The following is a 27,329-nucleotide window of genomic DNA, read 5'->3' as shown; positions in this document are numbered from 1 at the left end:
TAACATATAGATGATGTAAAATTAATTTATTTAATAAAAATACTTCTGCGAACAATAACGTTCGCGAACAATAACGTTAGTAATGATACTAAATTCTATTAAAACACAATATGTAATATGTTTTTTTTTGAAAAATTTATTTAATAGTATTGTGCTGCATATGAGTAACATGTAGAACGGACACCTGATAAATTAATTTTTTTTAAATACTTCTTAAAACATTAGGGGTACTGATTTAAACTGTTTAATGCCTTATAAACCTTATAAACGTATAAATTCATCTACTTGGTAAATTAAGTGCTAAATTTTGATGAAAAATAGTTTACTCAAACTTAATAAATTTACACGAAAATTTTACCGAATAAATGTATGTCGTATAAATTTATCTGTTGCCAATACAGAGTTGTATTCCAATACAAGTAAGTGATTTACAAAAATATCTTTGTAAATACATTTTAGTTTAGAGTTTTCGTTCAATTTCTATATTTTATTTTATAATTTATTTATAGCAACACAACTGACAAAAATATTTGCACTAATATATAAAATTCCAACGATATTGGCCAAAAAATTGCATTGCTGAGCATTTCATTTTGTGTTGTCATAATTATTGCTAATATAAATAGTGCTATTATATAGCAGATTGATAAATTTACACAAATATTTCACTAAGTGCGTTCATATAAGTGTGTACGTAAACGTATAAAATTATACATTTGATAAATTTATATGATTAGATGAGTACCCCTAATATTCATAAGTTAATATGCAGCTTATTATAAGAGAGTATTACCAAATCCATTCTAAAAACCAGATATACATACTCAGAATAAAGTAAAATAATAAACTAAGAAGAATTATAAGTTAATATATATTATATAGATACTTATAATTCTTCTTATGTTCATTATTTAACACTTATAAATTTCATTTTGATACTGGTACTATTTATATATTTTAATATAGAAATTCAAAAGAATAGTTTTTAGTAAATAAATATTCTAGTAAATCTAGAAAAAAAAAATTTATTTTTATTTTTAAATTACGTTACGAAGAAGCTTATAATAATATTTTTAAATTTGACAGGACAATGAGTAACTATTAAAGAAATATTAACAATATGGTTTTGTCCTCTGTTGCCATAAAGTTGTTTACCTTTATCTAACAGAATTGAACAGATTACTCAGATTGTATAGGATTGTTGTTGATATGAAATTTATATTGTTAATCTACATATTTTTATTCTAAAAAAACACAAATATTGTTTATATCAATACCTTGCACCAACAAAACCGTGTGATGAAAATACAAATTTTATTGCCTCTCTAAAATGATATTAGTAATATCATTTATATTAAACCCATATTGTAAGTTGGAACTGCAAATTTTTAATATCTTATCATATAATGAGTAGCACTTTAAGGATTTATCTTCATTTGAATCATAGTTAACGATTAGTTCGCCTGATTTGAGTAGATTAATAATAAAAATGGGACAATGCACAAACATTAAACTGGAACCATTTTTTTTTGTTATTATATGTAAACAAAGAGCAAAACTAATAAGGGGTTTTTTCATTTAATATAACAAGTGTTACTTAACTAAAGTGAGCATATAGATCTAAGCTAGTCATCTTCTTGCTGGTTGAAACGTCTCAAACAGTCCTTTGGTTTGAAGTTATTTAAGCATCCGTGTGTAACATCGCAAAGTTACGCCGGAATAGTGCTGTTTAAGTGTGGACTCAGCCTGTCATAATGTGTATTGGCACCGTTCTATATTTTTTGCCTGTATTTCAAGGTCACAATGAAGGTTAGCATTTCGCGTATGCCACAAAACTTTAACTGCTTCCCTGAGTGCTTTGTTTTGGAACCTTTGTATCATAGCGAGTATATGATTTTTTGTGCAACCCTAGATTTAAACACTATAGAGCCACATACAGTTGAAGTCTTGTTTGTAAATCATGAGTTTGTTTTGCTGATATATTGGATCGGCGTCCAATAAGCCAAGTCAGTTTTTTGGATCTAATATTCAGCTCAGTTAGTTTTTTCTTGACGTGTGTCACCCATCTCAGTTTGGCATCTAAATTCATACCCAGATACTGAAACTGAAATCATAAAAAAATATATTTGTTGTTGAGGAAATATTTTAAGGTAGTAGATTTTAATAGACAAAGCCTATAAAGATGTGTGCTATTTGAATTTTAATTTATGCACAGTAAAAGCTTTGAATCCTTGAATCCAATTAAACATATATTTTTAATAATTATCTTAAAAGTTATATACATATAAAGTTATATATAAAGTTGAAACATAAATATTTTATATATAAAATATTATTAAATAAATAACTTTTTTGCTTTTAGGTGCCACAGGATCGAACAATTGTTCGTCGCGTTCTCCGTACTGTATCATTACCATTATTCATCTGCATGTGCACAATATCAAGTTGCGGTATCTTGGTAGCATTAGCTTTAATCGTCTTTAATATATGGAATAAACATAGAAGGTGAGTTATATTTATACACCGAAACTACAAACAAAAATAGAAAAATATTACTATAAAACAAAAAATATGAAATTGTGTAAATCATTTTTTACACAAAAATTGCTTAAGTCCTGTAAGAAATCATAACATTTCACTGCTCCATTGCACGTTTAAGTGTTGGGGCGTGTAAATGCATAAGCGTCTAACAACATAAGAGCTGTTAACACCCGAAATTTGTATGGCCATAGATACAAACTCTGCATTATATGAGCACAACTAATGTATTTAAGTAAATCGTGTGAACGAGTATCGAGTATGCATGCATCTAACTAAACTAAGCGTAAATGCATCTCTGCATGCGTGCTTGGAACTTATTTACAAAATGCGAATGTTTTATTTCAATTTTCGATTTTCATATACGCTCTTAGTTTATTAACCCAAATTGCTGTTGTTACGAATGCAGTTCGAATGGCAGGGGATGTTGCTGGCACTGTGGCTGCTGCTATTATATCAATTTGGTTAACGAGTTCCTACATATGTTATGTACATATAAATTTTGTATCTTGTTACAAATATTTTCATTAGGGCAGTGGGAACGTACTGCTATATGCAATCATGTGCACAAGTACAAATGTGAATTGAAGTGTAAAATTCAATTACATATAAAAATGAATGAATTCCATACATCAAAATCATAATTGAGCCGAGTTAAAAGCCTCTATGGAATTCTTTTAGTATAACTCATTACGCAATAAACGTTAGTTTACTCAAGTTAGCGGTTATATGCATTTGAAATTCACAAATTCAAAAACTACTTTAACAGACAATTGCGTATGTTCCCGAAAATATGATTTTAATTTATAATTTCAAAATTACTTGAAATTAGTAGCCAAAAGACTCACAATTTTCATCTAATTTACCTTTCAATTGCAGGTGTTGGAAATAAGCTAACGAAACTCAGTCAGACTGAAGTATTAAATTAACCGGTCAGTGAAAAGTTTGCAAGTTATGTTTGAGTCAGTTTTAGTTACTCGGAATTCTGATTTTATAATGGCTATGTATCAGCAAATGATTATCTAGATCTTTGCTAAAATGGTACGGATCAATGTTCTAGCTTATGTGTATAAATCAAGTAGATAAGAGTGATTTGTAAAGTACTATTTTTTAGTTAGATGAGAAATCTACAATGTATTGGATTCCAATAGTGTCACGTTCTAATGGCATTTTTAATATATATATTTTTAATATAAGCTTATATATAATATTATTTAAGAGTCATAAGCAAAGGACTCCAAATTTTCAATAACTGCTTATATTATATTCCCATTGCCAACCACATTTTTCTTTAGTTTAATAGTTTACTTAATTAATACTTTTATTAAACGCTTATATTTTAGATTGATACAGAATGTGAAATAGGTAAATGTTTAGTTCACTGTCTTGTTAGAGTTTTGTTTATTAGTCGATCAGATCACTGATTGCAGAAACTCTGCTAAAGTTAAAAAATAAAAAAAATTTGAATCAGAACAATAAAATTTTATTATATATTATTTCAATGAATTTTTGGCTGACCCTAGAGCTGTTTCTAGTATTGCCAAATACTCATCATTAGTGGTCTTGGAATTATTTCTCATATTTAATTATTCATAAACAGAATATATAATTAAAATATAATTAATTAATTCAATTATTCTACAGCTGGTTTATGATTTCGTTCTAATATGAACGCAGCAAACGAATTTGTTAATAAAACTTTCACAGAAAATTAACAAAACTCCAGTTGGTTAAGAAGTGCTGACACTAAGCTTCAAATTTGGCAGGGCACAAGTTCGATTCTTGGTACTTGCAGTCTCAAAAATAATTATTTACGAATAATTAAATACAAGAATTATTTTCAAGACCACTGATGATGGGTATTTGGCAATACTCGAAACTGCTGTATGGTCAGCCAAAAATTCAATTAATTAATCTAATATAAAAAAATAATTTTTGTTGTTGTAACTAGTTCACTACTGTTCGAAAACCTCTTTAGTAAATAATTTTTTAAAACTTCAAGTACCAAAGGTTGAACTCAGGCCCTACCAAATTTGGAGCTGAGAGTCAGTGTTCATTAGACAACTGCTATAAAGCGGAATAGCAAAGTAAATTATCACTGAATGAAGATGACAGTATTTTTAATTATATTAATAAACGAATTGTAATTCTAACTGTTTTTTTTTGTTTTTCTTATTTATACTAAATTTGTCAAAAAGAAATTGCCATAATTAATAGAATAAACGGGAAGGATGAGTACACAAAGTACAAATTTTATTGAAGATCCAATCAATACGACATACAATTTTAAACAACTGTTTTGCACCATTTGACCAAAGCTATAATATGTGGAATAAAAATTGTAAATGAGTATGGTATTTTAAGAGCACAATAGACCAAACGGTGGCAGTGCCACATCCCCTAACAATAATAATGGTATTTTAAAAAACGCATTTTTGTGATCGGATACTTGTTTGGAGTAGCCGTAATATTACTCAGATTATATTAGAATACGTTACGATAACTCATTTTTTGATAGGTTTTTAAGTACTCAAAGAGGTCCTGAAGCAAGATTATTTAATGTTGACATTCATACTAAAATAAAGTCAATAAAGCCTTTACATATACTCGATACGTATAGCCGTACCATATATGATAATTTTAACTAAAACATGGAATTAATTTTAGTATCTTAACAGAAATGGACCATATAAGGACCATCCTTACTAAAAACGTGATATGAAATTTTATATTACTCCTTGAATACGATCATATTCTGATTTGAACTTATCCATTATCCTGATATCAAAGAAAGCACATATATCAGAGCACACGCATACCGTATGCGATTATCTTTACCATAAATCATAAAAGTGTTGTACTATTCTTTTAACCAGACAAGACGTACCAGACGTAGAAGTGATTAAGCTTGAAGTTTTTGTAGGTAAACTTATTTGAGCCAAAGCTAGAGTGAAGTGAAAAAGTAAGACTGCTGAAAGGGATAGATTTATTAAATATACAATTGGTGACCACAGTCACGACAACCAGGGCTTTAATGAGAGATGTTGGAAGAAATGAATTTCAGCTTTTCGTGGTAGATTGTGCGGTGTTTGGGGAAAGATTTATGCCATACAATTAAAATTAAATTTAAGCTATATGGCTCAAAGCCAAAGCTAGAGCATTAATAGTGAAGGGAAAAGGTTAGACTGCTGGAGTGGAGTTATTAAATATAGACTGAGTGAGACCAAGGTCCTGAAAACTGGAGATGAATGCTATAAGAATTAAATTACAGCTCATTGTGGTGAATTGACAACTACTTGGCGGGATGTCACATAGCTGAAATCAAATCATGAGAAATGATCCGAGTCTAATGTAAATAAGGACGAGGATCCTGTAGCCCATAGCTATATCACAGCTGAAGAGCTGCGAAAGTGTAAAAATTATAAACAGAATATGTTTGCATAAAACTCAAGTGATTTATAGTATAAATGTTATACACATCAATGATAAGTAATCAATGATATTTCAAAAGAAAAGTTCATATTATAAACTCTTCTTTGTAAATATGACTAAATCAACAACATCAGGTACCTGATCAGTACAACTGATGTACTGAAAGAACTGTAATTTGTATTGCAATGTTGTGGTTGTTGTGGGTCTTGTGGTGGTTGCAGCTTAGAAAAAGGGATTCATACTCTTAATGCTTTTTTTCAAGGAAATGCCGTAGCCGTTCGCATTAAAGCACTTACTCATTGAAGCGCATAGCCCACAAAATATATTCACTGTGGATGCATTGTTCGGCGCCACGTTAATGTAAACAAATACGTTTCATGCAACGTGGCACAATGTGGGCATTTTGATACGTTATGAGCACTGGCCTTATGTTGGGATTGGTGGTTTAACTCGGAGGCTCGTATGTACACATCCCAGCTAGTGTACACATATATTAGCGCGTATGTGAAACAATGCTTGTTTGTTATGTTAGTTATGTAGAATTTGTTTAACGCCGTCATTTGTCATGCGGTCTGGCATAGAAAACACTGCAAACGTTACACTTTTTTTGGATGGCATTTGCGGCGGGGGTAGGGAGCAAAGAAATATTCGTACAGCTGCATTCATTGTGCTGTAGTTTAGCTTTTGTTATTTGCTTGTTAGTTTGTTAGTTTGTTAGAACAATTATGTTTGCATGTGGCTTAAGCGTAATTATGCTAAAATTTGCATTTAAATAGAAAATGCGCTAAAAGCTGTTAAAGTAAATTGAAACTGTTTTCCCCACTCTTACCGCTTTTCAAGGACAAACTTGTTGCATGTTGGAAAATATCTGGTTGCTCTTTGTTCGCTTTTCCGTTCTTCTCGACTAAAGTAACGAGCTTCAGCTGAACAATAGCCTTTATTGTTGTTTGAAAAAGAATCCGAAATTGTTTATTTTTCAGGTTTCCTGTGAAGAATAAAAATGCTTATTAAATAATAAAAAAAAATTTATTTTTATCATAAAAAATTTATTAAAATATTTACAATTTGAGTAACTTTAGAAACGTTCACTCATAATAATTAATATTATAGTTTTTTTTTGGGTTGGGCAAAAAGTATTCGGCGCTATTTTTTTTTTTACCCAAAATTAAAGAATGTGCGATCTGAAAAATAATATTGTGAGGATTATTTATTAACTGATAAATAATACTCACTCGTAATAATTAATATTATAGTATTTTTTGTACCCAAAATTAAAAAGTATAAATAATATTCACTCTCGTTATAATTAATGTTATGGTATTTATTGAGTTTGACAAAAAGTATTCGGCGTTTTTTTTTTTACTCAAAATTAAAGAGTATATGAATCTCAGAATGGTTACTGGCACCTCAGGGAGGTATACAGATCTGAGGTCAATTATTGCTTAGTCTGACAAAGTGATAAACAATAATCCAGTCAAGGCGTAGAGAGGGGTTATAAAGAAACTACGCAATTAATAGAGAGTAAAAGTGCTCAAGTGCATTAACTCAACTAACCCCAACATAATAAATGAATTTAAAACTAGTATTGTTAGGGCTATTTATTAACCGATAAATAAATAAATAATATTAACTCGTAATAATTATTACAAGTTGGTATTAATTAAGTTAGACAAAAAGTATTAAAAAACATTTGATTTTGAAAATAATATTGTGACGCCTTTTTTATAACTGATAAATAAATAAATATTTTTTACTTAATATTAAGAAGTATATGTCGTGAAAAATATTATATCGCGGTCTATTCTATAACTCAAATGAGCGACTATGACGTGCAACTATGCAGGAGCCCCTCGAGAAAGAAATTCGACAATGGAAATATGTGTGGATTGGACACACATTACGCAAAAGCACAACTAACGTAGCACATGCGGCATTAACTTCGCAATTCTTGAGAGAAGGACCTCGCAATTCTTGATGTAGAACCATAAACAATAAAACAAATAAATAGATAGGTGAACTGAGATATGTCGCTAGAAATACACAAAATTGGAAAACTTTTGTACAAAGTCTTTGTGAATAGGCTAAATTTATACAAACACATATTGTATCCAACATGCTTAAGTAAAGAGCTTAATTTTGTAATAAATACATATATGTATTCTAGAATGCTTCGAGGTCTAAATTACATTGAAATTTGATTGAATGTTTTCCTTGCTTTCAGATGAACTCTTATGGTATATACTTTAGATGTAAAAGCACCTAATAAAGTAATTTAACCAATTTTATTCTTGCAATTAATTAATTAATGGCTATTTTTATTTTATTTTTTTTTTTTTAAATATTTTTTTTATTAATATCACGTCAACCTTTTAAAATTATCAGATTATATTGTTCTATTATTTTTTTTTCCTTTTCGAGATAACAAATCTAAATTATGCCACGTTATTACATTTCTGGTTAATGCAACTGTTTTTTCATTTTAGTTAGAACACATGATTTGAATATAAATTGTCACTTTTTAGTAAGAAGGATACAATTTGAAAAATATAATAAAACAAAAAATAAAGATATAAAAAAAAATTAAATAAAAATTATTTAAAATAAAAAACAATAATATTTTGGACAGTTATAAAATTCGTACAGAAATAGATCTCTCTATAATATTTGCAAACACTGCTTGGAAGTGAAAACACAAGTTTATTTGGATCTGCTTTAGTAAATGCGGCACCAATTTTGTTCATGACATTTTCCTATACTCCAAATGATCCCTCAACACATCATTAATGCATTTATTTGTTATTTTCAGAATATCAGTAATTTTATTTCTCTTTATTCGATGATGACGATGGTCCATCATAAGACTATGAATCGAGTGTTCATCTTATGTGGCAATCGTGCCGGCTCAACATTTTTGGTGCTTTCAGATACAATACAAAACTTGGTATATTATTTTCCGATCATTCTATGTGATGATCCAGAATCTCTTTATTGCGTGTTTTTAGCTGCAGAAATGATGTGTTTATTTGTTTTGTAAAAGTTTCGTCAAATCAAAACTCGATTTAAATTCCTCAATCAAAACTTTTATCCTCATTATTGTATTTCTATCAAAACGGTATGATAACCATTTGGTGAAGCAAGAGAAGCATGGAGAAAATGAAGAAATGAACTATACTAACGGACCTATTCTGTGCACTTTATAAACTTGCCAAACATTGACACTTATCAAAATTGACTGCTGTAAAGGTTTTGGTATTCTGAAAAGCTCTTTTCCTTGTTAGTTATCAATACTACAAATGCTCTTGACAAGTATAAAAATATGCTCTTTTTAAGCATTTTTATTATTTGCATGCATGACAAATATTCTTAATTAAAATATACGCTCTTTACAAGCATATTTTTTATTGTGATTTGAATGCATGAAAAATGTTTTTGGCAACTTAAAATATGTGCTCTTTACAAGCATTTTTTACAAACAGTTACGAACAATTACGAACAGTTTTCTATACAAAACACTTTACACCATAGTGTGGTGAGAAGCACTATGTACTTGAGCTTTGAAATTTGTCAAGATGTGTCCAGAATACCAAAAAGCTTTCTGCTTTATAAAAATCAAAAATTTTATTAAAGAATTTGACAAATCTGTCAAGTGCACAAAATAGGTCCGTAAAACTTTTTAATATTGTCCGATTATGAAAAAATTAAAAAAAGTGAAAAAATGTTATAAACTTATTAATAAAGCTTTTTTATATTATTTATTCATATCTTTTTTTCAATTTTCGGTTAAAATTATTGATACTTTATTATACAACTCTGGGATTTTTTCTTTTTGAATGTTAAATTTCCTTTCATTTGTAGTTTAATTGTAATATCGTAAAATACAGATATAGAAATTTTTTTCCAAAATTGTGTTATCTTTGTTTTGTAATATTTTTTAGCTTAAAAACATTACCATCAATAATTAATTAATTTGACATATATCAAACTATGAAAATAAAATAAAAATGAAGTGTTAAATCAATTTAACTGATCGTATTACAGCTGCGTTGTATAGAATCGGAAACTCCTTATTATTTTACAATAATAACACTATGATAAGATATTTAGCTGGAAATTAAAAGCGCAATAGACTTTCAGTCCACAATTAAAAAATTTGTCTTATTCAAACGAAAATTAGAGTGTGAATGATAAAAGTATTGTTCGTCTATAACAATACAAAATCTAAACGATGCTTCTAAACCTCTTAGGACAAATGTTAAAGAAAAGTGGTAATCATACAGATTGTACTGTACTATCAAGCAATAAAAAAATGTATTGCCAGATACAGCTATTTTCAAAACTATTGTATTATATTATCAAGCAAACAGAAAAACGCTGAAATGATTTTACCCATTCCAGTATTATTATAAAGTGATAATAATAAAAAAAAACCATAAAAACATTCTTAATGATTGGGATCTATGCAGTTGAGAGAACTGTTCTGATGCCAGAAGAATGAAAATATAAGTAAAAACTTCTCATATACCCATTTCAAGTTTACTTATTATAACTTTTATTAAGTCAACTGTACTCAGTTCAACTGTACTCAGTACGCTGTGATATACTTAGAATTATAATACAACGAATGCAATTTGATTATGACGATATGAACTCTCTGCTGAAAACCTCCAATATAGCCACGTGTTTTTCTATCCAATAACACGTGTCCAATAACTTATGTTGTCTGATTTTTCTTCCCTGTTCTTCATGTCCTCCAAACATCAAGTATGTAATCACTATTTTAACTTCTTTTCTAACTGTTTTCATAAACTATTTTGCAGTAAACACGCATATCATATGTATCATATATCATATCTACATAGAGCATTATTATTAAACTATAGAAACTTATAAACGTGAATAACTATGTCCTTTTCTGTTACAGAATTTTACCGAATCCTTACGCCTTTACGTAGCTCCACTGCCAATCAGCAAAATGTAGTTTTTTTTGCTGTTATTGTTTCATTATTGTACGTTTAATATTTTTTTATGCCACCCTTGTATACATTTAGGTTTTGTTCTTTTAAATTACTGCTTTATCAGAGTCCATTTGTCCCGTATAAGTATCTGCATGTTTGATTATAAATTCCGCTCAAAGGATTTCATGCTCTTGAAAGCGTTAACGTAGTTGCAATGCATAAAAACGTACAAAACACAAAACATTTTTACTGTCACTGAGACACAACAAAAAAAAAAAAAAAAAAAAAAAAAACATTTTTCATGCATAAATTTTGCATTGCAGTATTACGGCTTTCTCCCTCTGAAGTCAGCGAATGGCTTATTTTTGGGTTAAAATTTCCGGTAACACATAAAGCTTTTTATAACTTAACACTTTTTTTCCAAAATTTGTGCGCTGGTTACTTACAGTCATGAATTTATGCATGAACTACCTGAAAAATATATTCGAGTCTAAGTTTTTCCTGTGCTTTATGGCTGCTGTATGGCTGCTCTAGGAACTGCGAGGTAAATAAAACGTGAATGCACATCCACTAAAATTTATAGAAGGAACCTGTGCAGTTTCCTTGCGAAAAGCAGTGACCGCTGAAGTCGAATGCAAAGTTCCAACGTTCGTATCTGTAGCATTGAGTGCTTTTCTTATTTCTTCTTTAAGAATGAAATTCCTATTTTTTTTTTGGTGTTGTACCGTGAATTCTAGATATTGCTATATTATGTATTAGTTCTACATAAAAAATATTTTAGAGACGGAAAAATTGTAATGTATTTGGCAAATTGATGAAATAACAAATAATAGTTTTGTCTCTTATAATTTTAAAAAATATTTTAACAATTGACGTTGCATAAATAATTAATAGCATTTCAATAGATATATTGATAGAGAACATGTCCTCTGTCATCAATTGAAGTATTCCTGGAAGTTACACCGTTGCACATTCGAGTGCAATCATAGGCGAAAAGAGCTGCTCTAAGAGTAATTACAAACAAAATGTCAGGTATTGGAACTAACAGTGAGGCGAAAAGAGCTGCTCTAAGAGTAATTACAAACAAAATGTCAGGTATTGGAACTAACAGTGAGAAATTTGATACTCTGGCTACACATATCCCAGAGATTGAAATGCCAACAGACAGCACAAGTTTACAAGAAATTTCAAACCTGAACTTGGCAGCAAAAAGAATTGGAAAGGCTTGCCCAAAACCTAAATAATAAAAGAAAAAATGATAAAATGGTATACAGACAGCAACCACACCAATAATGAACTGGTATATATAGACCAGGCAAAAGATACTCGAAGCACAAGGAAGAAATGTAACTATCTTTGAAGCGATAATATATGCGATAGTTAGATGCGCCAGTTTTAACCTTAACCAAAACTACCGGAACCGTAAAATTGCAATATTGCGCTCATATTCTACCAAGTAACATCCAAACTGGTATGGGAGTGCATTGACAAGTACTCGACTGGAACAATCAGGTGCACTTAATATGGATTTCGGTGCATGCTTGTATCCAAAGAAGCTAGAAATTCAATCCAACTCAGACTGCAGATACACTAGAGAAAAGAGAGAAACTGCATACTATGTGCTTGGGCACTTATGCACAGCGAAAGAAACAACTAGGAGGGTGTTTCACGAATCATTATGATTCAAGACTAAGAAAGATAGGTTCTATACTGTCTTTCATTAAAGAAATCGGGCTTGGAGAAACACTCCAAGGTCTCATGTGGCCCATGACTAATATTTGTGAAAAGACAGTGAAATGTAATAAAAATACAACAAAAATTTTGGGTAACTTATTCAAGTTTGACTGACCATACAATGCTGTTTTGAGTATTGCCACACTGGAAATATTTATTTCTTGAGTAGAAATTATTCGTTAATATGAATCAAAAACTAAAATTTTTGCTATTTTTCTCTTTCTTTTTTGTTTACTGAAAAATCGTGTATGTGTGTTTGATGTATGGTAAAGGATAAATTAATTTTTTAAAAATACTTCTAAAGACAATATCTTTCTGAAATTTTCGAGTTTCATGTACAATTTTATTACAGATTGAAATAAAAAATAATATATAAAATTATTCTTTGAAATTTCATTCATCGTAATTATAGTACACATGTGTTTGATGTATTTTACGAGGGAAAAAATTTTTAAAAATTTTAAAAAAATAATCCCATCATGAATATTTTTATTTTCTAGTAAAATTTAACACTAAATTTAAATAAAATATAAAAAGTTCAAATTCTCGGGATACATTTGAAAAATTTTTCTTTTGGAATTTAACAGTTAATATTAATACTTCAATATAGCCAGGACAATTTTAATTATTTAAACTATTGCTTAAAAGTTCAATTAATTATTTTTAAAACAACAAATTTCAAGTTTCTATCATTTATAGAGCCTGAGATTTGGCCGTTTAAAAATGTATCTACAAAAATTTCAAAATTTTTTCTCGAGATACGGGTCTTCGCAATTTATGAAAGAAGCGCATCAAAAAATTTCAGCCAAATCGGAGGTGATGAGGTCATTTTTTGCCAACATCCGTCCGATTTCTAAAAGTTTGACTCATACATAGTTACCGTGTCTTCAATTAATGATGAAACTTGTACAAATATTTTAAGCACCGTAACGCCAATTTTTTTATGCTTTTTTTTAACTTTTTCAATTTTTTATGCAATGGGACTCCCGCAGAAATAGTAAAAAAATTGCTTTTTTTTAAGTGATGTTAAAGGCTTTTTAAATACCAACGTTTTGAATGGCTTAACTATAAACATCGATTAAAAATTTCTAAAGTTATGCGCCATTTTCCAAACTCGCCCAAAATAGTGATTTCAATTAAAAAGTCAAACCAATACAGAAAAATAATTTTTTGAAAATTATTTTGTAAAATTTAGAGCGCAAATCAAAAGAAAGATTCTGAATTCCAATACAACATTCTCTAGCTAGATTCAGAGTACTGTTTACTTTATCATTCTGGTATGTGTAACTAACTTTTCCTTGGTGTGACTGTGGTTCTTGTTCTGGTTGAGTAATCGTTCTTCCTCGTTCTTTTCTGTACGAGTTTGTGATGGTTTATGCGATGATTGGTTAGTACTTAGTGTTTCTTCAATCATCTTAACTCGTATTATAGTGATTTATATATGATTATATCGTTCTCTGGTCTTTGTTGCGGTGGTAGATCTGGATACCAGTTGCTTTGCTGATTGACCAGATTGCATTTTCGATGAGTCTTTTATACTCGAGAAGTGTAATTAATATACGCTATTGTTTTGTTAATGTAATTACACAGCAATTTTGTTAACTATTTTACTATATTATATTTTGTTGTTATATTATTATTTTAATTTTCGTTATTGTTAAAGATTAGGTGTTGGTTTTTAGTAATTGTTCAATTATTATTATTTTATTAATGTAGGATAGAATTCTGTATTACAGTAATAAGAGAATACTGCAAAATTCTTTCTAAAAATTAGAATTTAATTGTATGATGATATAATGAAATACTTCTCACATAAGTTTGAACAACTTTTAAAAATTAATATTAAAACATTCAATCTATACTAATATTGCAATAGATATTTATACAAGTTAAATAATGAACAATAGAGGAATTATATGTAACTTTATATTTATTTAAAAAAAATAATTTATAATTCTTCTTTTGTTTATTATTTGACATTTATAAATATTAAGTTTAATGCTAGTTGTATTAAAAAGTTTAATATAATATTTAAAATAAATTTGTTTTTGCTGAATTATGTAGTAGTGTGGAAAAGCAACAATTTCTTGACTTATTGCTCAGGTGAACTGCGAGTCTATACAGTATTGTATGTGGTATTAGCAGACGATTAGACTGGGAACTTACTAAGTGGTGTGTACTTAAGTTTAAACTGAATTTTTTTTATAGATTTCTGTAATATCAATTTGTAAAACCGTCTATCGTCTGTCAAGCGATTATTCCATGAATATTCACTTAATTGGATAGCGAAGTTTCTTCGTTAAGAGAGTTATAAACATAAATATTACTGAATAAAATTTTATAATTTAATCTGTTTATAAGAGTTTGAACAAATTCTCTATTTAGCTTTAAGATATAATATATCAGAAGAGCACAAATGCAAAAGTGAAAATTTAATACAAAAATATTGAAAAGTTCAATCAACGCTGTAAAAACCACTTAGATGATTGTTGGCGAAATATCTCGGTGCACTGCAGATCGATTTGCTGAACTACATGTATAATATAAACCCGAAGGAGCTCATAAAAAAATTTCAGCCAAATCGATATTGATGAGGTCATTTCTTACCAAAATCCGTCCGTTTTATAAAAGAATGACCCATATGTAAGGCAACTATCGATTTATTGAGAGAATACTTTTATAAGCATTTAATCGCCTGAAACAAAGTCGTTGCTGAGCTATCAAGATTATATCCTTTCGATATATTCTCGAAAATTATTTAAATTAATTTATACATGCAAATAAATTAACAACAATTGCAGTCTTCGAATTCACTAACGACTCGTCGGTTTTATATATTCTGAAAATTTATGGAAACATAGTCATTCAGCACAGCCTATATTTTACAATTCTTTTATAATTATGTCTCAATACAGTTTATTTTTAATTGAATACATTTAGTTCAATGTATGATATATATATTTCATATACATGACCAAAGCAGTGCAGCATATTCTATTTTCTGTGCCTATTACTCTCAAATCATTAAATAGATTTTTAAAGACAATTTTTTAATACAGCTTTTGTAAAAGAAAATGGCCTGTTGTTGTTAAAATTTTCTAACACATAAAGTTTTTTTGTTATGTTGGTTTCAATTGTTGGAATTAGAAAAAAATAAGCAATCAATTTTGTTCTTAAGCTCCAAATTAACTATATTGTTCAAAAGAAAGCAGTCGCATCCTCTTCCCACTTAGAAACCACATTCTGTCACCTTGTGAAAATAGTAGCGTAAGTTGTGCTCAACATTTCTACTATGACCTGTACCTCCGAAAGACGGGAGAAGTAACCGGATAGGGTTTACGGAAAATTCAGAATATCTACGCTAATACTACCATTATGGAAATATTTTATGAGACGATTATTTCTTCACACGTCCATTGCTCTTGATTAGAAAAAAATGCCACGTACAGATATTAGTCTTATAGTAGGTATCATTGACGGTTTGAAAATCTCCCAAAAAGGTTTAATACATATACCCCTCAGTGATTTTCAGAGAAAGACGAAAAAATTGCTTATAATCTGTTTTGTTACAGTCCAACATAGATTTCGTATGGCGGTGACTCAATTTTAGAGAATATAAGAATATATACTTCATGCAACAAATAATCTCTTTACAAGCAGAATAGTATTGAAATTTAATAATTACAAATAAAATAATTCAATTATTCTATAGCTGGGTTATGATTTCTCATAATAAATAATAAATTCACACAACAAGTGAATTTGTCAATAAAACTTTTATAGTAACGTAACAAAACTTCAGAAAAATGTGCAAACATAAAAGTCATGTACGGCTTTGGGTCAATTGGTTAAGGAGCGCTGATTCTGAGCCTCAAATTTGGTAGGACACGAGTTCGATTTTTGGTACTGGCAGTCTCAAAAAAATTATTTACGAATAATTAATTTTTTCCAAGACCACTGATGATGTGTATTTGGCAATACTCAAAACAGCTGTATAATCCGTCACTTTTCGAAAACCTCTTTAGAGAATATTTTTGAAATATTGGTAGAAATTCAAAATGGTTTTAATTTGGCCGTCATTTATGTGACTAAATAATGAAACAATATATTTAAATTGACCCATAACCATAACAAACTGACCTATTACTGAGTGGGGAATATAAAACACCCGCAAAAATAAAAAGGAAATTATATTAAAACAAAAGAAAGTTGAAATAAAAAAATTAACACAAAAACAATTTAAAAAACACTAAAAAGAAAGGCAAGAATTGAGACAAAAATGTTAGATTTACACAATGCAATATTCGAATCTAAGACTCCAGAATGAGATCATTTTCAAAGTCGGATTTAATTTCTTTGAATAGTTATGTTGACCATTTTTTTTTTGCTAATATTATTTTCATTTTAAAAATACATTTGTGCCAAATAAAAACTAAATTAGATTCATTTTCTTCACGGTTATTTTCACATGGTGATCTGTTTTGTCAAAATAGACATACTTCCTTCCATCAATAGGTCAATGTGCTGTTGTGCAAAGTCTAGTCATCTTAACATATATTTTAATTAAATGTATCAAAGCATAGAAAATGGCAAATCCTTGAACCGTAACTATCATTTTAGCGTAACAATGAACTTCAAGTATCTTTAGGTTAACCATATTTTTCTTCTTTAATTTTACTCGTATATCTTATTTCATGTATGGTAAGTATTTTACGAAACATTGAAAAATCTGACTAGTTTTTAATTCCAAATGATTAGGTAGCATTTACTGGTATTATGAGTTCGCTTTAATGCGAGCTATTTAAAAGTTTTATAGTTCTTAAGTTTGAGAGATGAAATCCAACCAACTGGCCATTCTTTCATATTGCATTTCATCTATGAACTTCGTGCCTTTACAAAGCACGTCTCATTGATATCCATGGAAATTTGAGATTTTTTTCCCTTTATTCTTTTTTATGTTTTCTTTTCCCCATTGCTGAGCGATGCTGTGTAGCCTTTTTGTTAGTCATAAAGCTTTTATCATTATTTTTAGTTCATCCTTCATTGGGCAGATATGCTTTCACTTTGGTGTTCTGTAGATACTCGTACTTTCTACTGTGACTACTGCCATTGTTGCAACTTACGAATTCGACTGCAGCTGCAGCTGCAGCTGCTGCTGTTGATGAGTTTTCTGCCGCTATTCTTGTTTGAGTTGTGGTTGTCATTGTTGTTGCTGCTGCTGCTGCTGTTGTTGTTGTTGTTGTTTGTGTTGTTGCTGCTCTTGTTTGCTGAATTATTGTGTTGTTTCTGTTGATAGTTTTTTCAATTCATTAAGTGCAGTGGTTTAGATGCCGGTTTGCTTGCTTTCATATCCATGAAAGCATTGAAATGCACAAATGAATTATAATAATGAAAAACAAGGACAACGAGGATAACGAGGATAACTAGGAAAAGGTAAAGGTAATAGCTGAAAATAAAGCCAAAGTAAGCGTGCTTATTAATGGTTTGGAATTTATGCTTTAAGTCTTGCCATGAATGCTTTAAATGTTTGTTCTGTTAAAGACTTTTAGAATGGAAAAATATTTAAGAAAATATACTGATGAAGTCAAATTATCTGCATAGTTAAATAGGTCTGCTTTGCTTCTAGAAATCTTATAGCAGCAACTGTTGTTATATTGTTAATATTTAATTTTTGAGCTTGAATAAATTGTATTGTTATATTTTTCAATTTCTAAAACGATTTATTTACAATTTAATTTTAAATTTAAATTTTAATCAAGTGATTACTTAAACCGAACATACAGCTCTATCGGATACAGTCAAATATCTATGATTTAAACCGAACATATAGCTCTATTGAACCCCGTCAAATATTTATTATCAAGGGTCATTGATAATATTGTGGTTATTTAAACGGAATATACAGCTCTATCGGACACCGTCAAATATCTATGATCAAGGGTCATTGATAATATTGTGCTTATTTAAACCGAACATACAGCTCTATCGGACACCGTCAAATATTTATTAACAAGGGTCATTGATAATATTGGTGCTTATTTAAACCGAATATACAGCTCTATCGGACACCGTCAAATATCTATGATCAAGGGTTATTGTTAATATCTATAAGCTTAAAAACTATATTGATTTTAGATGGATTTAAAAAGCAAAGAAAAAACAAGAACAAAAATTTATTTTAATTTATTAAAATTTGGCTGACCATACAACGCTGTTTCGAGTATTGCCAAGTACTCATCATCAGTGGTCTTAGGAAATAATCGAATTTTTAATTAATTTACAGTCCGTATATAATTTGTTTGGACTGCAAGTGCTAGGCTTAGAACTCGTGCCTGTTACATTAGAACCGATTACTAATCGTGTTTATGCACAAGTATCCAAGGTTGCACAAACTTTTAGTGCTCTAGTTCCAGTTTTTTTGCCACTTTTTTGTTTAATTAGTGACATTAACCAAAGCACTTGCCGTGCTTTAAATTAGAACGAGCTTATACACTACATTTCGGTGTATTATTGAGATATAAGTTCATTAATATTTTCATCATGGATGTCAGTTTTGAAAATCACTCCTATATAGGACCCAAATTTGTATATAAGTTAATCCACAGTAAGAAGAACTCGCGATAACATCTTTTATGCTATTCCCAGATTTACATCTGGGAATGGCAAGATGTGCTCTTCCGTTGAAGAGCACATCTTTATCAACATGAAATTTAGCTTTTTTCAATAGTTTTAAAAAACGCAGAAGCTTAAGTAGTGCCATTGGAAACCAATATAACTTATCAATTATATTTTACATTTTTAGATCTACCGATGAAAGATTTCACTATCTAAAACTCATTATTTTGTCAATAGCCACAATTTTTTTCCTTCAGAGTTGTAAAAAAAACAGCATTAAGTCTGGTTGAAACAAATTGGCATCACTTTTAAAAACATTCAAATGCTTATTTCTGACATGTGTTCTTTTGTTGTTTTTTTTTAGTGTTATACACTAAAAATTAATTAATTTAAATAAAAGAAAACAAAATGTATATTAAAAGGACAATGGTATGCATTTTTATCTTATATATTTAAATTAATTTATTTATTTATGGTATGTATTTGAACTTATTAGTAAATGAAATGCTCATATGATTTTAATAAATGACTGGAGTTTTGCAACATATTCCCAGTAAAAATTTGCAATAGATTGATTTTTGAATTTGGCTACACTGAAACTTAAGACTTAAAATTATTTGCGAGTAAAATCTAACTCTGAAGATTTTAAGAGCACTGTTGTTGCTTTACATGTTTGCTTTCGGAAGTTGCAAGCTTTTTAGTTTGTTACTCTGAAAGAAAAAAATCACGTCTAATAATGTTTCTTTTACGTTATATGCGCATAAGTCTACACTTATAGCAGGACTGTCCAGACGAGATGCGATCGCGGGTCAATACAAATCACAAATACATACGTTCATAGTTGTTTTCGTCAAAAATAAAACAAGGGTTATAATAATAAATTTAGTTTTATAAATTTAAATTCATATATTCGGTACGTATACCATAAAAGAAAATCATGTGGTTTTTTACACTAAAAGAAAATTTGCGTATTTGTGGTAGATTAAAAACATGTGACGGGCCGCACAAATAGTTAGCACGGGCCGCACGTGGCCCGCGAGCCATGCTTTATACAACCCTGCCCTATAGCATACTAAGTTAATATAAATGCAATATTTGTAAATTATAAAATATCATTAAAATTAAAAACGAGCAATATATATTGTGGAATTTAGTTTGCTTTCAGAAAATGCATTATGTTTTTTTTTAAAATAATAATAAATTTATTGTTTTTGTTTGAAATTTCGTTTTTAGTCTTAGTACGAAAAGCGAACACAAGAATAACTACATAATCTAAAAATAAACAAAACTGCTAGCTAACAGCATCAAAAACCATTAAGCAAGAATCCGTGACTAGAGTAAGTACAATTTCACAAAAACAGTACCAAAAACAAGCGGAAGTGCTAAGTAACAGTACTAATAATGGTAAAATAGACAAAACTGCTAGTTAACAGCATCAAAAACCATTAAGCAAGAATCCGTGACTAGAGCAAGTACAATTTCACAAAAACAGTATCAAAAACAAGCAGAAGTGCTGAGTAACAGCACTAATAATGGTAAATGAATCAAAAAATTTCTGTAGAATGCCATTATATTTCAATATTAGACAGCAAATATTTTAAAACAAGAATCCTACCAAAAATTATAAATTACCACATGTTTTAACAAACAATATATAGAATTTTGGTATTCATTTGCTAGTCAAAATCTCAAAATAAAAGTGCTCATTTCAAACAATATCATTGTTTATTTTGTGAAAATATTAAATTTCACACTTCGTTATAATCTATTGCACAAATAAAACAATTACCTTTAAACTGAGTGAGGCACCTCAAATATAATTCTAATATGAACGTGGTTGCAAAGTATCTATTTCAGGACTTGAAAGGTTATTTTTCAAAGCCAAAGCGTTTTAAGTACAACAATGCTATGTTGTAGTAATTTTAAGTCAATTGTGTACGTAATGTGAAGCCAATTGTTTGTGTTTGTCATTCTGTTTGTCATTCTGTTTGGCATTCTGTTTGGCATTGTTTAAGGCTTATCATTGTAGGAGCATCTTAAGCTGTCAGCCAAGACAATTACCAAGACACAATGAGACAAAACAAGACACCTTGTAATCTCTACAACCCTATTAAATGTTGTTCATATTATCTTAGTATTGTTGTTGTTGTTATTTATTATTATTATTATTTTTTTTTTTTTTTTTTATTTTGTTTCCCATCATTTTGTAGTGTTTTTGTGTATTTTCCTAATGTCTTCTGTTTTCTGTTTATATGAATGAAAAGGATTTTCGTGTCACTTTTATTAGAGATCATGAGAACACCGCGCTTAGGTAGGTAGGTAGATAGGTAGGTAGGTGTGGGTAAATGAGTAAAAGTCCATGCTTGCATGAACCTTTGTTCCATTGCATGTTGGCAGCTGTTACAGATAAACAACAATGTTGCTTTTTAGCTCTTCATTTTGTTATTTTTCTATTGTATTCCTTAGATAATATTTGTGTGCCACATCGGTACCAACATCAACAGGTGAATATTCACATTTCACCACAATGTGCTGCATTGTTCAAAGCGCTTTCTTTTGTGGCAACTTTTATTTATTGCCACTTTTCGTCAATTTTAATAAAATTTTCATTTACGATTTGCTCAAATGAGCAAATTTCTAAATCACAAAAGAACCTCAATTATTTATATGCAAATGTTGCGCAAAGGATGTGCATGACAATATGATTGATTGTCTTCACAAGGCAAACAAAGACTGTGATATATGAAGCACGGAATAAAAGATTGTGATTATGACATTACACACTTGGTGATTATGGTAATTATGGTAATTATTTATGTCTTACGACGGAAAAAATATTTCAAAATTATGTTTTTCTATAACTAAAACAATTCTTATAAATAAAATTCGGAATTTCAAAAACTTTGATGACAGATGAAGAGCACATACATGAATTCATTTTCTACTAATTTTCCAACAGAACGTTTACACTATCACATTTAGCGTATTTTCGCATAAATATATAGCAATTACTGCTTAAACACATAAAGGCGTTGCGTTGTGTTGCGTGCGGGATTTAATTAGACATTATTCCTTTTTTATTCTTGTTGTGTTATTTATTTGAACCATAGCAGTGAAAGATACATTGCGATTTGATAGTTTTTAAGTGGCTATATTTTTTCTTCAGTTGCTCTTATATATTGTGCTCTGAAATCATGTTTTAATTTTGATCTACAGTACTATTCTCAAGTCCCTGTAACTTTTCTTCTTATAAATTCGGTGCATACACTCAACGCTATCATCTATTGAGACAGTAAGTCACATATTCTGAAAGAAAAATGTTATTCTTTAATTTTATTTGTTTCGGAAAACTAACGCTAATCCAAGTTAAAAAAAAAAAGCAGAAAATATTAAGAAGCAAATTTCAAACAAAAAAAAACAATAAAATTTTGGAAGCTTAAAACAGAAAAATAAATTAAGCATATCCTTAGTTGTATTTAATTTCATGTTATATATTATTTAATTTTTAATAAATACTTAAAAATTTAATTACATTAAATTTAATTTATAGCTGTTAATATTTTGGTAAATTCGTTAAAGCGTTTTGTTTTTTCTTTTATTTTGGTGTTCGCTAATTACATTGCCTTAGTGTAAACGCTTAAATAGAAATTTACCAAAATCAACGACTCACTTTTAATAATTGCAAAGTGTAAAACTTATATTTATTATATTACAAACTATAGTATGTGACTATACTTGAACAACGTTTTAAGCTCTTAAAAATTCTCATAAATTACTTTATTCATCTGGTTTTTCATAACTATAAATGCCAGCAAAAGCACTTCATGATACTTTAACAAATTATTAACGATATTAGTTATCGATTTGATAATCATTTGTCAAAGAATTTTTTCCAATCTTCTTCAGACACCTCCAAAATATGGTTTTTTCACTGCAACAACCGACAAATAACGATGTCCTCGCAATTTATTCCTGACGTTCGGCAACAAGAAGAAGTCATTGATCTATCAATTCAATTTTTTGAATGTTCAAATAGTCGGTTAGTTAAATAGTTAGACGAGATGTGTGAGCACTCGCATTGTCTTGGTAGAGATGGATGTATTTGATATAACCATGCGACAAACATTCAAAAACAAACTTGAAGAAAAATCGTATATATTGCAGAAAAAACCAGATTTCATTGGTTTTCAAGTAACAAACTTGATTCGATAGAGTGAAAGAACTAGGTATTGAATTTGCAAAACCAAACAAAATGTTCAAATTTTTTTAAGGCGAAACTTATATAAAAATTTAGATATTTAATAAAAATGCAACAAAAAGTCAAGCTATGTGATGATTGTGTTGATTATAATAGTCAATCGTCTCTTCCATTCAATAATCAGAATTGTCTGAGAAACAACGTTCCACATTTCCTTTGGACCGCAAAAACACCTTCACGATCAACAGATGTAAACTCATTCTTGTTCTCGATATGTGCCACTCTGAACTTACCAGGATTTTTTAAGATTGTGTGATCAACGTTGTAAATTCGTTGCTTTGAATTGAAGAACACGGCAAATAGTTCACATCGGAGTTGGTTCTAACTCAAATGTTATCAGCTTTTTTTGGGTAGATGTTCTGTATTACTGAATTGTCTATATTTTTAGGTGCTTTATATGCTAAGTAAATTGTGATATTGACAATTGTCACATTGGTTTTAAAAATTAGTTTGTCTTTCTCTGTCTTAATGTCTAGGAACAGTCTGAACTGTGGAGTTTGGGAAAAGCCCTGATAAAATTGCGAAAAGAATTAGTTTCAGAGCACGAAAGATGTCACTTTACTCACAATTTTTCATTTGCATTTATAATGTTATCTATATTTGCTTAAAAATGAATTGCATTTTTCATATGCTTCCTTAAGGTGGCAGCTTTACCACTCTTGCTACTTTATCAATTTTGATGCCTGAATTGTTTGCTTATTGTATGCTTGCATCTCTTAGTGCTTTTTTCCAAGTAATTTGGAGCATAAAATGTCAAGACGGTCGTTTGCCTCAGCTTCACATTTATTATATGCGACTTTTTCAAAAGCTTCAGAAGTGTGTGGGGTGAAGTGGAGGTTTGTGGTTTGTGGCTTCTGGCTTATGGCTTACCATTATCTACACAAATAAATATTGTTGAAAAGATTTGCAAGAGACTAAAATTAATATCACCTACCAATAAAATTTCCCATATTTTTCAATCAGAGTCAGAGTTTGTTAAAAAAAATTTTATCGATGCCGTTTGAATAATACTGATTGGAATGGACTGTATGGGTACATAAAATAAATTTTCATTTCGAATGCATTTCAATAAACTAGTTTGTTCGTGCTTAATTTGAAAATTTCTTCTGAAAGAAAATAAATATTCCATGTATTCCAAATTGCTACTTCCTTTATAGCAAATATTTATTTTAAAATTGTTTGCAGTTTTATTGATGGATACGTGTATGTTGCATATAAAATAAAAATTTGCAAGAAATAAAAACTCTTATAATATATTTCCTTTAAAGCGTATCAGACATATTTTGCAGAAGAAATGTGAACAAAAACAGTGTACTACTCGGATGTATTTTCCTTTCCAGCCTTAATGGATACATTAATATATAATTTATTATATGTATTTAATTTTTTATCATTAATCTATTTTATTCAGATCCAGAAGTCATGTGTTCTAAGAAGATACAAATTTGACTCAGCTATTGCAATGAATGTCATTTGCAGCAAATTGAAGTTCCAAATATAAACTAGTACCTAAAGCCTGGTTCAGTGAAACTACGAGTTCTAAGACAACAAAAATGAAGGCCAGGCACAACAAATAGGAAGGCTAAGAAACAATTAAATTGATTTCGAGTTTTCGATATCTTAAACGTTTCTATTCAGTCGACTAATGAATTACAGGTTGCATGGATATAAACCTGTAGATTCTTTAGTCATATAGAGAGAGAGGCATTTCTTCAGTAAATCTAAAATTCTGAAACCGAGAAGTAGAGTCAGTTTGCATCAACTAATCATAGTTATTTATTGTGCCATCAAAATGATTTGTGGCACGGTTTCGTTCAGTTATAGCGTTGAAGAATATAGAAAAAAGTCTATATTATCACTCACCAAAATATCTGGTTATCTACGCCTTTAGAGCAGCTTTCAAAATTTTATACGTTGGATATTCGCATTAAAATTGGCATAACGAACTGAAAACAGTAAAAGAGAGACCATCGACCGTCACAGTATGTGGCTATTTGGACCAACATAAATAGTGGTGATGATAGTGGTTCTCGATTTGTGGCCATTGGAATGTTTTAATTTTTGTAGCAAACTCGATAACTTTGCTTGTTTATGAATTGTTTTTTATTGACATCACACTTTTAGAATTATTCCCAACGACCCGCTTTTACCACAGTTGCAATTTTTTCAAAACTTCATTAAAGCAAAGAATAAAAATAAGTGCATGCTACATCTTTTCTGCGTAATCTTGAAGAAGGCCTGGTTAGCAGTAGCTTTCTTGTCAGGTGGTTCGGATAGATTTCAAATTTTTGCTTCTGTATTTTCATTTGATTTTAATGAGTTTATCTGTGATGAGTAGTATATTCAGATCTTCATGAATTTTATGGCTTCCTATATACCACGGAGTACCAGTAATTAAGCGAAGAATTTTGGATTTCAGTACGCTGAATAAACTTGATGTTGGAGGAGCATGCATTGTCCCATGATTCAGCACCATACTTCCAAATTGGGTTAAGTAAACTATTATAGAGCAACACTTTCCGGTTTAGACGTAACTTGGAATTCGTGTTCAATAATCAGTGAAGTTTTTGTGTATTTAGCTTTATATACATTGAGTTCCCTTAGCCTCAAGATGTTAGCGTCATGTTAGTCTCCTCTCCAAATGAATACCCAGATACTATACGGTGTTTGATTGTGAGATGGTGATGCCGTTGAAGCTAACTGAGGGACATGTGTCTTTACGCAGGGTAAATGTTACATGCGGACTTCTGCTTTCGTTTATGTGAATGCGCTAGTTAGCTAACCAAGTTTCAATGAGATTGTGGTATTCAATTAAGTCTCTAGATCCTATGAATCTATTTTGATGAGAACTAAGAATAACAGTATGAGCAAACGTAGAAGTGACAAAACAAGAGTTGTTTGGTATATCCGAAGTAAACAGCATGTAAAGTATCGGACCAAGAACACTACTTTGAGTAACTCCAGCCTTTATGTCGACATTAGCTGTTGTATAACTTCCAACTTTTGTATGAAATTTTCTGTCCTGAAAATTTGACACTAGTATTTTGTGAGTGTAGTCGGAAGTATGCTCCCGTATGGTATCTCCTTTGAAAAAAATGCTTCAAGACTTTTACATTATCAGTTATCAAGATAGAGACTACATTAAAATAGTGCAGTAAAATGAATGCACTGAAGCAAAATACAAAAAAAAAATTTGAAAAAATGAACTCTGCATCTGTTATCAGATTTATTTCAAAAGGTCAACAAATAAAAATACGGTGACGTCTTTATTATGAACACTGAGAATAGCCAACACGCGCAACTTATAATATTTACACTAGAAACTATTCCCTAAACAAAGGACAAAGTCAACAATTTGCGAAGAAAAAGCTCCATAAAAAGTATGAAAAAATGATAAAATAATAAAATAAAACTTGTGCAATGAAAATTACGAAACAATAAAAAAATGTTCATTGTAGTAAAATTGCATCCAGCTTCCTTACTGCTCTATGCTTCCTTCCACATTTTATTTCAGTCCTTTCAGGAGAGTAAGCACCAGTGCTTACATTCTAGCAGAAATTCTGTTTTTGCTGGCTTTATCATTTCTTTCGTATCGCAGCATCCTTAACTAACATTATTTGTCCTCTCTGGGTTAAGAAAAGAAAATTTTATGTTAAAGGAGTTCTTTGTTTGTGTGTGTGTGTGTTTTTTAAGGCGTGTTCCTTTTAAAAACATTAACATCAAGCAACATCCTTTAAAGTTAAACTTCCAAGAGAAATGCATATCTATAATTATTTCATTGTAAGAATTTTTATTTT

General features: G+C 29.8%; 1 protein-coding gene across 1 annotated transcript in view; it reads left to right on the top strand.

Annotated features, from left to right (window-relative positions):
• The window catches only part of LOC119690043 (gamma-aminobutyric acid type B receptor subunit 1), a 113,181-nt gene that overhangs the window by 55,446 nt on the left and 30,406 nt on the right, over window positions 1-27,329 (top strand). Inside the window, exon 5 of the mRNA XM_038105025.1 lies at window positions 2,363-2,505. Within this exon, the coding sequence (XP_037960953.1) occupies window positions 2,363-2,505 (143 nt within the window). The remainder of the gene's footprint in view (window positions 1-2,362; window positions 2,506-27,329) is intronic.

The sequence above is a fragment of the Teleopsis dalmanni genome, chromosome X (genome assembly GCF_002237135.1).
Source record: "Teleopsis dalmanni isolate 2A chromosome X, ASM223713v2, whole genome shotgun sequence".
Lineage (NCBI taxonomy): Eukaryota > Metazoa > Arthropoda > Insecta > Diptera > Diopsidae > Teleopsis > Teleopsis dalmanni.
The sequence above is the reverse complement of the archived record's forward strand: the minus strand, read 5'-3'. Positions and strand labels throughout refer to the sequence as shown.